The sequence below is a fragment of the Lepisosteus platostomus genome, chromosome 19 (genome assembly GCF_059453375.1).
Source record: "Lepisosteus platostomus isolate fLepPlt1 chromosome 19, fLepPlt1.hap1, whole genome shotgun sequence".
Taxonomy (NCBI): Eukaryota; Metazoa; Chordata; class Actinopteri; order Semionotiformes; family Lepisosteidae; genus Lepisosteus; species Lepisosteus platostomus.
In genome coordinates this window covers 11,048,938-11,061,655 of record NC_142629.1, presented here as the reverse complement: position 1 = coordinate 11,061,655, position 12,718 = coordinate 11,048,938, and the positions used below count along the sequence as shown (strand labels likewise).

The 12,718-nt window shown below is 36.9% G+C and overlaps 1 protein-coding gene across 2 annotated transcripts; it reads right to left on the bottom strand.

Moving 5' to 3' along the window:
- Positions 1-1,266: 1,266 nt before the first annotated feature.
- On the bottom strand, positions 1,267-12,486 carry LOC148645086 (UNC93-like protein MFSD11). 2 transcript variants are annotated; one of them, XM_088612756.1, is made up of 13 exons: positions 12,201-12,486; positions 11,346-11,401; positions 11,132-11,239; positions 10,642-10,721; positions 7,505-7,601; positions 7,153-7,211; positions 6,387-6,528; positions 5,531-5,580; positions 4,996-5,061; positions 4,640-4,765; positions 4,164-4,338; positions 3,906-4,041; positions 1,267-3,027 (listed from the first exon to the last, which is right to left on the bottom strand). In XM_088612756.1, the coding sequence occupies exons 1-13, from the start codon at positions 12,288-12,290 to the stop codon at positions 2,875-2,877; spliced, it is 1,338 nt and encodes a 445-aa protein (XP_088468882.1). In that variant the 5' UTR covers positions 12,291-12,486; the 3' UTR covers positions 1,267-2,874. The 2 variants fall into 2 exon arrangements, with proteins under 2 accessions (XP_088468882.1, XP_088468883.1); XM_088612757.1 differs by lacking the exon at positions 11,346-11,401 and having other exon boundaries at positions 12,201-12,485.
- Positions 12,487-12,718: the final 232 nt, after the last annotated feature.

The following is a 12,718-nucleotide window of genomic DNA, read 5'->3' as shown; positions in this document are numbered from 1 at the left end:
CAATCACAAATACTACCCGCCTCTTAAAGGTAACGTCACGGTAAAAGCGCATGTTAACACCGCATCGTTCAGTAATATAATTTCATTCAACCTAGATTCAACACATCAAAACTAAATTAACATCTAGATTACAGAGTACAAAATACAGTTTGTAGAATCAAACATATATACCCTAATCCATTGGGGGGTATTTTCATTTAAAGTTTTAACATTTTATAGCCAGTAGCTGAAAAAGTTTGGGCAGGCCTGGTTAAATTGCATATTTCACTGAATCACTGAAGTGAAAAGATGTTAACACAACCTCCGATGGAAACAAACTTAAACATGACATATTTCTGCACATTTTAATGCTCAATTTAACAGATTCTGTGAAATATGCAATTTATAATAATAATAATAATAATAATAATAATAATAGCTTACACTTATAAAGCGCTTTTCTGGAAACTCCACTCAAAGCACTTTACAGGTAATGGGGACTCCCCTCCACCACCACCAATGTGCAGCATCCACCTGGATGATGCGACGGCAGCCATAGTGCGCCAGAACGCTCACCACACATCAGTTACATCACACATCAGTGGGGAGGAGACCAGAGTAATGAAGCCAATTCATAGATGGGGATTATTAGGCCATGATTGGTAAGGGCCAATGGGAAATTTGGCCAGGACGCTGGGGTTATACCCCTACTCTTTTCGAGAAACGCCCTGGGATTTTTAATGACCACGGAGACTCAGGACCTCGGTTTTACGTCTCATCCAAAGGACAGCGCCTGTTTACAGTACAGTGTCCCCGTCACTATACTAGGCCATTAGGACCCACACGGACCACAGGGTGAGCGCCCCCTGCTGGCCCCACTAACACCTCTTCCAGCAGCAACCTGTTTTTCCCAGGAGGTCTCCTATCCAGGTACTGACCAGGCTCACACCTGCTTAGCTTCAGTGGGCTGCCAGTTGTGAGTTGCAGGGTGATATGGCTGCTGGCAATGGGTGTCAAATTACAACACATACAACTGTATTTCACCTTGCAATTCACATCTGGCAACCCACTGACAATAAGCAGGGGCACACCTGGCAGGATGGGAGATGGATGGAAGACCTCCTGGGAAAGGTTGCTGCTGGAAGAGGCGTTAGTGAGGCAATTGGTGGTGGAGGGGAGTCCCCATTACCTGTAAAGTGCTTTTAGATGAGTGTCCAGAAAAGTGCTTCATACTGTATACATTTTAAATACAGACAGGTATTAGAGTAGGTTTACAAAACACTCAAACACAGGAATGTATTTTTTATTTTACAAAATGTACAAAAGGAAATGTTAAATGGAAATATGGACTTTCCACTCTTGCATGTTTGACAATTCTGAATGACAGTCAAAACGGTTTATGTCCACTTTGTATAATGTTATCACATCTGAGCTAAATATATTAATAAAAAATATTCAGTTTCAAAAGCAAGCATGTAGTAAATGGTTTGTTAAAACATGTAATAAATATCCATCATTATATTGTTTTTCTATAAAAAATTAGTGTGATTAAACCTTAGTGTTTTTCCAAACTTTTTTATATTGGTTTATGAAAACATTTTCCATCTCTCCAATATAAAATTAAACAATTCAAATTTCCTGGGTGTACCAGAATTACAGAAAACTACTATCATTAATAAATATTGTGTATAAAACTTTAAAGATCAATAAATCAGTTGTCACTTCAGTGTTTGCCTGGTGACAGCCAGACAGTTCTTCGATAACATGTTTTTTCTAGGAACACTGGGAGCTCCATGGACTTTGTCTCGAATTTTCACAACCACTGAATTCAGATGAAGTGCAAATCAGTCAAGGGACCATGAAATTGAGAGGATCACTCGGATCCACATCAGCAGCATGGGTAATTCATGGGTAATCACATGCACAACTGTTAGGACTTCACAGAATATGCAGGGGAACATGTATCACTTGCAGAGAGCACCAGTAAAAGTTACAGCATAGGCATGGTGTTCATGGAGCCAACGGTATTCCACACAAGTGACTTCTAGTAGCATCAGGTGAAAACTTGCATATACTATATATAATAGCCAGAAGCCCCAGAGCTCAAACTGAAACCCAGGAACCAAGAATTGTAAGGCAGAAAATGGCACTGTGCTACTAATTGTTAGACATATAATAAACAACTATTTTGCCAAGTATATTCATACTGATCAAAACTTTAGACCATTGTCATGGTAGTCAGGAGACATTAAAAAGATGACTAGGTATTCATAGCACATAATGAGAATGACTGTAGACATTTAATTACATTCTAGAAAATAAAATCCACATACACAGCACTCAAATGAGACATTTCAACATATTGTAATAGCTTCTTAAAAGTTCTTGTATCATGATTGTTATTTCCAGATATCATTGTAGTGTAAGGCTCTTCCTGCAATTATCAAGGGTGATTTAAGATATACAGGACATGTTTTTAAACCTAATCTTATTTTTTTAAGATTTTTTTTAAAGCAACCCAAGTGCAACATAACAAAACTCACAGCACTGAAAATTCCACCCATGAAAAGTGTAATAACATTGATGAATATTAATGGCATTTCATCAGGCTATTCCAGAATTATGCATTGATTTGTAAACATGATTGCCTTTTCTGGATTATCACACTTAGAAATACAAATACTGTAGATACTTTATTATCACTGAAAAGCACTTGATGTTCATTAAACATCATTATACCATGTGAAAAATTATGTCCTAGAAATTAAGATCTAAATTAGTTTACCTTTATTAGCTGTAGTACACTGAATAATAAAAAAGGACAAGTTACATTTTACATAGAGCTTACTATTAAAAAATGGTCCACCCTTCATGTACATGATTGCATTCCTTAAATTAATACTCCTGTAAATCTGCAGACATACCCTGTGTCTTCTCCACCAAGAAGAAGCACAGTGTTCCAGCAAAGCCCAAGATGACCATCAAGAGAAGCTGCCAGGAGAGCAGTAGGTAGTTGCTGTAGAAAAATGCTACTGCTGCACATACAGACTGTAAGAAACAAATGTTTATTAATATCATTTTTCAGAAGGCACAAACAAAACCAACATCCGTAAACATTAACAACACAAATAAAGACACAAGAGTTAGAAGGGTTTTAGAAATTCTAATGTCTGTGATCTTGATGAACCTTGATAAATGCATCTTAAAAGACATTTCAGTACAACTCCACTAAATGCACTGGAATCTAAACTGAGCAATAGTCTCTGCAATAGATCCACCACATTGTGCAGATTAGAGGTACTGAAGCTGTAACGCACTGCAGGGTAACTAAGCAACTTTGCTATTAACTGTAGCCCTGTAAATTAGCTACTACAAAAGTCAATATAATAGGAACTAGTAATAGGTTTATTCCATGCTGAAAAGAGAAGAAAGAAGACACAACATACAGCTGAAACGTTGTGTTTTCTTTCTTCTCTTTTCAGCATGGAAGATACCTATTACTAGTTCCTTTGCACCCTACGCATGCTGACAGAGCTACCCACCTGAACTACGTCAATATAATAGTGCTGTTGTACATCAAATGTCTTGTTAAAAATACTGCATCTATCCTGGACATGAGGGAAATAAAGCAAATTTCTATGTACAACAAAAGTTATTTAGGATTAGCAGTAGTAATAGACTATTAGGTACTTTTATTTTACTAGGTGAGCCAATTGATATATTCTCATTTACAATGATGACCTGGTGACCCATACACACTGGAGCTATTTAAGTGATGTATCTTGCTCAAGGGCACAACACAAATGTCTCACCCATATACCACTGATTATTAGTGCAGAACTCTAATCCCTACCCCTTGTTACTATCTGAGAACTGAGCTGCAGCACAGGTGCCAAGGAGTGTCAGTACATGACTGTATTCATTACCTGTATGAATTTGAAGATGGCAAATGCAGGAGAGCTTTGCTCAGCATACAAACACCCCAGGAGGCTGTATATCTGGGTATTGAAACAGCTATCTCCAAGCCCAAGTAAAAAACTGCACATCAAGGTAACAGGCACACTATAGAAAAGCAATCAAAAATTACCTTGGGAGAAACATCATCGATAATGGTTCAGTTTTAAAATGAGAATAATTACAATTCAGGGTATGAAACAAAACAGTTAAATGAGAATGAATCATACCTGGGGGTGAGGTAGGGTTCAAGCACAGTGACAGATTCAAAGACAATTGGGGCATCATCAGGGATGTTAAGGAAAATTAAATAAAATGAGATAAAATGCACCATCATTCCCAGGAAAACAACAGAGGTACGTCTGAACCGGCTGTTCTTACACAAAAGCCCAAATAAGCCACCACCTGAAAATAACAATAGATTTATGAACCAACTTTCAAAACAAAGTGCTTGACTCATGATCGTGCCTAGAACTGGAATGGATGTGGTCACCAATATTCTCACATGGAGAAGTATTTAATTCCTCATGACAGTGTTGTCAGCTGTTTTCTTTAAATGATTAGTAAGAGAAGGATCAATCACATAACTATTACTATCAGGAAGACGGACACTTCCTATATATTCTAATTTCAATTAACTAGTTAGTGCAGTAACAAAGATAGTGTGCAGTCTCCTGCTCCCTTGCCAGTAACATAATATACCTACCGACAATCTCTCCGATTCCCACTAATATTCCAGAGAGCCCTATTAGGCCTTTGGCTGAAGTTCCAAATTGTGCTGTTGCTCCTATGCAGGTCCCATACACGCCACTATAAAATGTCAGTTCCAGGCCTACAAAATGATCAGATATAGAATATTGTACTGAAGATATCACTGAATTAGCAAGGCCTTTCAAAATTACTCAGTGAGTAAAAGAAACTGAAAAAAGAACATATAGGATTTTTGTGAAATGTCTTAACATAGTAATACTGCAGCTTTTCCAAAAGTGCAGTTTGTGGGCTTAAATTAAGTATTGTTGTTTTGCTTTAATAATGCTGTTTTTAGATATTTACAGTACTTACCACTGTAAGCCATACAGAAACTTAGAAGAAATATGGTCTTAGTGCCAAACATGTTTATCATTGTTCCTAAAAAATCAAAAACCACATTACAGTCAACATACTAGTGTATCAACATGGTATGAACCAACACAAGGAAACATTGCAGTCAAGGAAATCCTCGAAAATACTAATACAAACTAGGTAAAATCTTAACTGTTAACATTTAAAATGGATAAGTGCAGGGTGCCACACACAGGTAACACAATAAAATACAAATAACATCTGTGAAACCCTAACCTTGAAGAAGCAACCTATGAAAAAGACTGTTCCTTAAGTTGATACAGTACATACAGTACACAGCATGCTATAACAAAGGTAACAGTTTGCTTAATTGGGATCTAGTAAAGACTCTGAAACTGATAATAGGAAGGAAGAGATTAGAAAATAAACATAGACAGCAAAGAGTCATGAATGTAATGTTAATATTCTATTTATTTTTTATGACTTTGTCTCCACAAAAACTTGACAAACTGGTGCAGTTTAAAGTTGTACTTACTGAACTCTGTTGTGGCCTCTCTAACAGCAGAAAGTGCTCTTTGCTTGTAACTGTAGGAAAAGGAACAGTAATTTAAACTTAGCCAGCAGCCATATCACCCTGCAACTCACAACTGGCAACCCACTGAAACTAAGCAGGTGTGAGCCTGGTCAGTACCTGGATGGGAGACCTCCTGGGAAAAACTAAGGTTGCTGCTGGAAGAGGTGCTAGTGGGGCCAGCAGGGAGCGCTCACCCTGCGGTCCATGTGGGTTCTAATGCCCCAGTATAGTGACGGGGACACTATACTATAAACAGGCGCTGTCCTTCGGATGAGATGTAAAACCGAGGTCCTGACTCTCTGTGGCCATTAAAAATCCCAGGGTGTTTCTCGAAAAGAGTAGGGGTGTAACCCCGGCGTCCGGGCCAAATTTCCCCATTGGCCCTTACCAATCATGGCCTCCTATGAATTGGCTACATTTACTACTAGCTGTTCTGTGGTGAGCGTTCTGGCGCACTATGGCTGCCGTCGCATCATCCAGGTGGATGCTGCACATTGGTGGTGGTGGAGGGGAGTGGAGTGGAGGGGAGTCCCCATTACCTGTAAAGCGCTTTCAGTGGAGTGTCCAGAAAAGCGCTATATAAGTGTAAGCAATTATTATTATTAAACATTAGTCAAAACCACTCAAGGGTAATGAAATCTTATGAAACTTAGTAGTACTGTGAAGTCAGGTTTAATCAATCTGCATCAGAGCCCCTGTTTCGCTCTAACAATGGAATTTCAGAATTACTGAAATCTAGTGTCCCATTAATGTGTCCTGGAAGAAAGCTGTACAAAGTTAAATAAAATAAAAGAGATAAAATCCCATATGTATTTACATCATGCTTGCTGGAAGCAAGGAATCATTTTCTTCATTTGGGGCTTCATCTGGATCACAGTTCTTTCTCAGAACAATAAAGCTCAGTGTTCCCAGCAAAGAAAGGACCAACAGAACAACAAACACAGTCATTCTGTCTTTATCTGCAAAGACAAACAGCAATGTGAAAAAAATAGGACTATTGGATGAGTTTTGCAAAACTCTGTATCACAATATAATTTGAAGTAAAAGGGTATTTCACAACAGATACACAGCAGCTCATTGAGCCAGAGCACATCCTGGTTTCTGTAGCATTAAGAGGACTAGAGAACATGTGACTTTCCTCCTAAGATGGAACACAGATCCATCACAAGGAGTACTTCCCAGCACTGCTGGTCCCTATTGATACAGCTGGAGCAATTAGAGCAAATTCAAGGGTCAAGGGTAAAACATCTCAGTCAAGGGTACAACATCAGTGTCTGCAGAGATCTTGAACCCACGACCTGTTAGTTATGATCCAAAAGGTGTACGTATACTATGCCACCCACACTGAATGCATGAAATTTAGAGCTATGGTCTGTCTGTGTGGCTGCTGATAATAAGATTAGCACCTGTACTTTATTGACAATGCATACATAGGTACTACTCTTTTACCTGCAAGGTGCAAAAAACATTTAACAAAAGAGAAAAAAGACAGGGTTAACTTCTCACTTCTAGCTAAGGGAAACTTGTTGTCATGAAATTAATCCTACAGGCTTCATAGCAGACATTAAGGCAAAGAGCCTTACCTGTTACTGTAATTTTTCCATTCCAATCGAAATAAATATATAGATTGCCGAACAGCATACTGGAATTGAGAAACATATGCTCAGTCTTAAAAACTAACATTGAAAAAGTTCTAAATAGCAGGTAGCAAAGTCTGTATACTCTTAAGCATAAACTATTTAGACGCAAGCTTAACCTTTATATAATTATGAAAAATCAATTGGATAACTCCAAAAACTGTATCAGCTTGCTACACTACTTTTCCTCTACCTTTCCTGAAAGAAAAAGCACAGCATATGAACAGTTACTGAACTGGATTTACATTTCAAAGGCTATAACCTGTGTCTGTAATGGTAACAATGTTCCAAGGCTTACCTGCACTGCAGGAGAGCCCAAAACAGCCCAGTATTCTTGTTGATAGTGGAGGCATCAGAGTTCAATACCAGGAAATTTCCCTGAGCTGTCCACAACACTGTCAAAACACAAAAGCAGTCATAGCCCAACTTAATTTGTAGGAAATATGCGTCCACAGACTCCGTAACTAGTAGGACCATGTGAAAGGATGTCTCAGTTCAACACAGTCCTATTTTTTGGACAGGGGCTATCTTTTCAAATTTGGGGTATCCTGAGTGAAGAAGACAAAAATGTGTCATTTTCAAATTTGGGTGTGTATATCCTGCAATTCAAAATTTTGAAAAACAAATCATCACCAATGTAACTGTTCATGTCAAAAGGCCTGAACAGCTGTGATATTATGGATACAGCCGTGAGAAACATCACATTCCCTCAGGTCACAACTAACTGTGTTAGGACTGATTGGGTTTGTGCTGTAAATCAAGGATTTTAAAACGTAGAGGTGTTAATCTAAAATGGATTTTGACAATTTTTAACACTGGATTAGAAATTGAATACCCTTATAATACCCTTATACCCTTGAATACAACTTCTTGTTCCCTCCTCCACGATCTCTCACATACAGTATTTATTGCCATGTTTTGGTTCTCCAAAGTGATTAATTTATACACCAATTAGCAAATAAGCATCATATTCTAGAGCCAGCTACAGAAATTAGAACGGTGTCATGATATTAAACATGAAGCGGCTTACTAGACAAATTAAACAAATCAATGACAGTGCAGGTATGGATAGCATTTGCAACAAAATGGCAAAGTTAATATGGTTTAGCTTGGTAAATGTTTACTTTTTCACCATTTGTTACAATACTATTTTTTCTCCCGTTTATACTGTGTGTTTATAAAAGATATGAAGATATTTTAATAAATTTGATAACATTATGTGGGTCAATATGTCCATAGACAAAGGTATTGATAATGGTTCTGATTACAAGGTCTCCATATCACCTTTCAATCACCTGACTTCGAAGTACCTGGCTCTCATCTCTGGCAAGCTGTCTAGATTGCCGTTAGCATGGCCTCGTATTTTCATCTTCTGTAAAATGTGTACAACATAGATCAGCATTAAGATTTCAAAACAGTTATTATTCCAGTCCCACACTAGACTACTGAATGGATGATTTGGCTGTTGAAAGTCACATTTCTAGATGATGACTTGACCAAAAGATGCACTGTGTAAAGGTGTGATGTTATGAAATAGCAGCACATTGCTGTCAGCACTGATAGTTTACTGCAATGGAACAATTAAAGGTTTATTCCATTATATCCTGTGTTGCCATCTTATCTTTCTTGCTGCAATGATCCACTAATACTAAGGCAGATAATTATGTCATCCATGATGACATCAAGAGGGTATCCAGACTCCAGAACATCTTCAGTGGATACACACTCACACTAAAGAGCAGCTGACCACTGCCATTATCTAACACAATATGCAGGTTTTCCTCTTTCTTGAGTGGGATTCATCTTGGGGTTCCCTCTACTGGATGTGCCAAGATGCTAAACATTTTTTGTTGTGAAGAAATAATATTTGAATTGAGCCAGGTAATTGATAACTATGATTAAGTTAAATAACTTATTCTATGAACACATTGACCACCTGTTTGTGTGCATATAAATATAAATACTAAAAAGTTAAATACTTTAAATACTATATTTTTAAGTACAGTATATATAAATATGTACACCACATCTGCAGTATGTGTGTACTGTATATGTTGTATAAATATGACAGATAAAATATTTTGAATTTTAAAAATTGAAACTGCTCAAATTACCAAGCTTATACAATTTGTGTATGCGCAGGTTAAATGAATATTTAGATAAAATGTACCGAATTCTAATTATTTGAAGATTATTACATTCTGTTTCTTGCTATACAGTTTGTCAGCATATTCCACCTACCTGTTTAGTTGACACCCTGTAATCTGAAAACAAACACATTTTAAAGTATGCACTGAATTTCATAAACCACTACAACAGAAACAGATTAATTTGCTCCTCTAACAAAAGTTTTTTTCACCAATACGTGAATTAATTTATCCATAAGTCATCTAACTATAACATAATTTACGTAAGTTCCTTACATAAAACATCAATCAAATTAATAATTAGTTAATAAACCTAGCCAGTATGTCTTTGGAGAGTGGGAGAAAACTGGAGCACGTGGAGAAATGATGGAAATGAAACAGTTTCAACAACAGAACATGACCCAGAGAAAGTGCATTTAAAACTAACAACAGGAGGGACTTCTTCCATAACAGGCTATGGGAGCATGGGAAAAGCTCATGTCGTTAAAACCAGTCCCCTAACTTCTTTCAGGGAACGGCTGCATGAGATCCTCAGGTGAAATAACCTCTAGCTATCAAACAAGTGAGATGGGTCATTTGGCCTCTTCCTGTTTATAACCTTTCTTAAGTTCTTATGACAGTCATCTGTGAGAGGAATCAAAACGTGGACCCTGCAGCTTCAAGGAGCAAGGAAGTTAACAATAATTATAAATTTCTCATTTCACAAATAACTAGTTGTTGCTGCCAGAATTTATCAGTTATTCATTAAAAGCAGGTATCACACACCAGGAAACAACACTGTAACCTTTGACCAGCAAGGGATTTCTTGCCAAGAAAACTCCAATACATAGTCCATAAAAGCTTAAAGCTTTTCCATAAAAGCTCAGTATGTTTAAAAACAAACATTTTGCATTACCAATGCTCTTGCTTTATTGTTTTAGCTTTATATAACATAATGTAAATAAAATAAAATGCAATTTTAAGATACAGTATTTGAATAATTTCATTTCTAGAAGACACAATGACTACAATACCTTCCATTGTACTTTGATGTATTTAGACAAGATTTATAAATATTACCAGAAGACATTTAACCCACATGACTTTGATTTCCATTAAATTAAATGTTGGCTAGCTTTGCAATACGAAATGGGAACAGAATAGAAGACTATTAAAGAAATATTAGTCCACATTGTGTGGCTTCCTTCCCTCCAAAACCTAAACATCAGTTCTGTAAAATAATACTGGGTCAAAAAAAAATGTAAGTGACAGAATGAATAACACAGATGTTAAACAGTTGTTTACTTACTAGCTGCAGCCACACCGATGAGAAACGAAGTTAAGTAAAAAGACCATGTTGCAGGAAGGATGAATGCAGCAATATACCCACTGTAGGGAAAAAAAAAACTGAACACTGATTTATCAGTGCATGAGTCTACTAAACAGCATCATTTTTTACAAACCTGATTTCTGTCTTCATTTCTGTTCATCCACCTGCTTTCTGGTAACTGGCCTATATTACTCCCAGTGCAATGTGCAGATAACACAGATAATTAATCAAATTCAAGCTATACATATTATAAAACATTAAGTCAGAGCAAACCAATAACTTGTGTCATATGGTCAACCTCAAGGCCCAACTTCATCAATTATTATTCTGGCTGTGTAAATATGTGCTTCACTCCAGCACAGTGCAGAGCTGTGTACCGCACACACTGGCCCTGTAGAAATGGGTTGCTTGTTGTTCTTTTTGGAGGGTATGGCATTTTGAGACAATTACTATTTTCAAAGACACTGACCTGTACAATAGTCCACTAAGCATCATCGTCAGTTTAGGTCCAATTACTGCAATGACCGAGGGAGCTATAAAATTAGAAGCTGCAAAAACTCCGTAGATAATAGCAAAACTACAAGGAGAGAAGATAACAAGGCTTATTAGTCAGGCTATTCACCCCTGATTTTACAGTGTCTACCTTCAAAATAAATTAAAAACAAGCATGAGTCTTGCCTTACCTGTTGTAACCACTGCCCTCAAACGTAGTGTTGGCCAAACTCTTAATAACTGTTTGCTAAAAATAAAAGCTTAAAATAAATCAAAGAAGAACAAAAGTTTTCTCCTTAAAAAATACAAATTCTACATGCTCTAAATGTCACACAATGGAATTAAAAGTTTCATTATGATGCTGTAATTTTGAGAATATGAAGATAGCATGCTTTAACATTTCAAATGCAGCTATGTTTTGAACTGAAAAACCTGTGGCTGGATATACACAAAACTAGGCTCTTGACACTGGCATGTCTTTGTGAAGAATTGATCTATGTGGAGAAAAGTTAAAAGTGTGTAATAAGATACCAAAAGAACATGGGGCAATGTGAGGAACAAAGGTCCCATTATTTGGCTTAAATCACATGCTGTATTTAATGCCTTAAGCAGGAGATGCCGAGTTTATATTTCTGCAAGAAACCAAGTAGTAAATTAGATATCTTTAACTGCTTCACTTCGATTACTAAAAAAGCAAATGCAAGTTTACATCGGAAGATTTTAAGGACCTTATTATACATTACAGTTTACCGCCGTCGCCTAATTAAAGAAAGATGACAAACATTTGCCATTTCAAAATAGAGTATACTGTAACTGTAGACTGAGTAAAGCGATCACAATTTGAACTATTACGAAAACATTTAATTTTCATGTGATTTAAATGTAGTCCCGAAACTCAAAAGCTCTCATTATATGTGATACAAACCCCAATACTTACTATAAGCATATAATCAATACAGTACATATGTTTTGTTTAAAGCTATCTAGGTAACTTTACGACTCCAGTAAAACGCTCGTAATGTCTTTAATAAGAAATCACGACTTACTTCAATGTTTCCACAAGTTGTAAAAGCAGTAAATATCAGCAGAAATCCTATTCCAAGAATGACAACATTAAAGGTCCTGAAGTCTGCCATAGTGGAAGTTGAAAAATATATTAAAAGCAAGATTAATCTTCAATTTAAATTAAATAACAGTATTTTTAATGCAGAAAAGATCCGTCCTCGGATCTGCTTGTCATCGCTCCTTCATGTGGATACGCCAGCGTAGTTTTACTGCCGTATTCTGACAACAATCTACGCCACCTGGACAAGATGAGGCGTACTGTATGTGTTATGGGGAATAGCACACTTGGACAGTTCATCCCTCTTTACCCCGCCTCTCCTTTCTTAAAACGACAGTGCGCTTCTAATTCACGTGTTGGACAGGGAGCTGTAGTTGACCAATCGAAAAGAAAGCCACTTATTTTACACTATTTTTAAGTTTAAAGGTGCACACTAACCAATACAAGAGATGTTGTCAGTACATCTTTGACAAACAGAGATTTGTAGACATGCTTATAAGA

Bases quoted from the DNA above. Each gene is read 5' to 3' on its own strand.
- LOC148645086 (XM_088612756.1), bottom strand. From the start codon at position 12,290: ATGGCAGACTTCAGGACCTTTAATGTTGTCATTCTTGGAATAGGATTT. The intron at 11,402-12,200 runs GTAAGTCGTGAT...TTTTATTTTTAG, and splicing joins CAACTTGTGGAAACATTGAA to CAAACAGTTATTAAGAGTTT. The intron at 10,722-11,131 runs GTCAGTGTCTTT...TTTTCCCTACAG, and splicing joins CTTAGTGGACTATTGTACAG to TGGGTATATTGCTGCATTCA.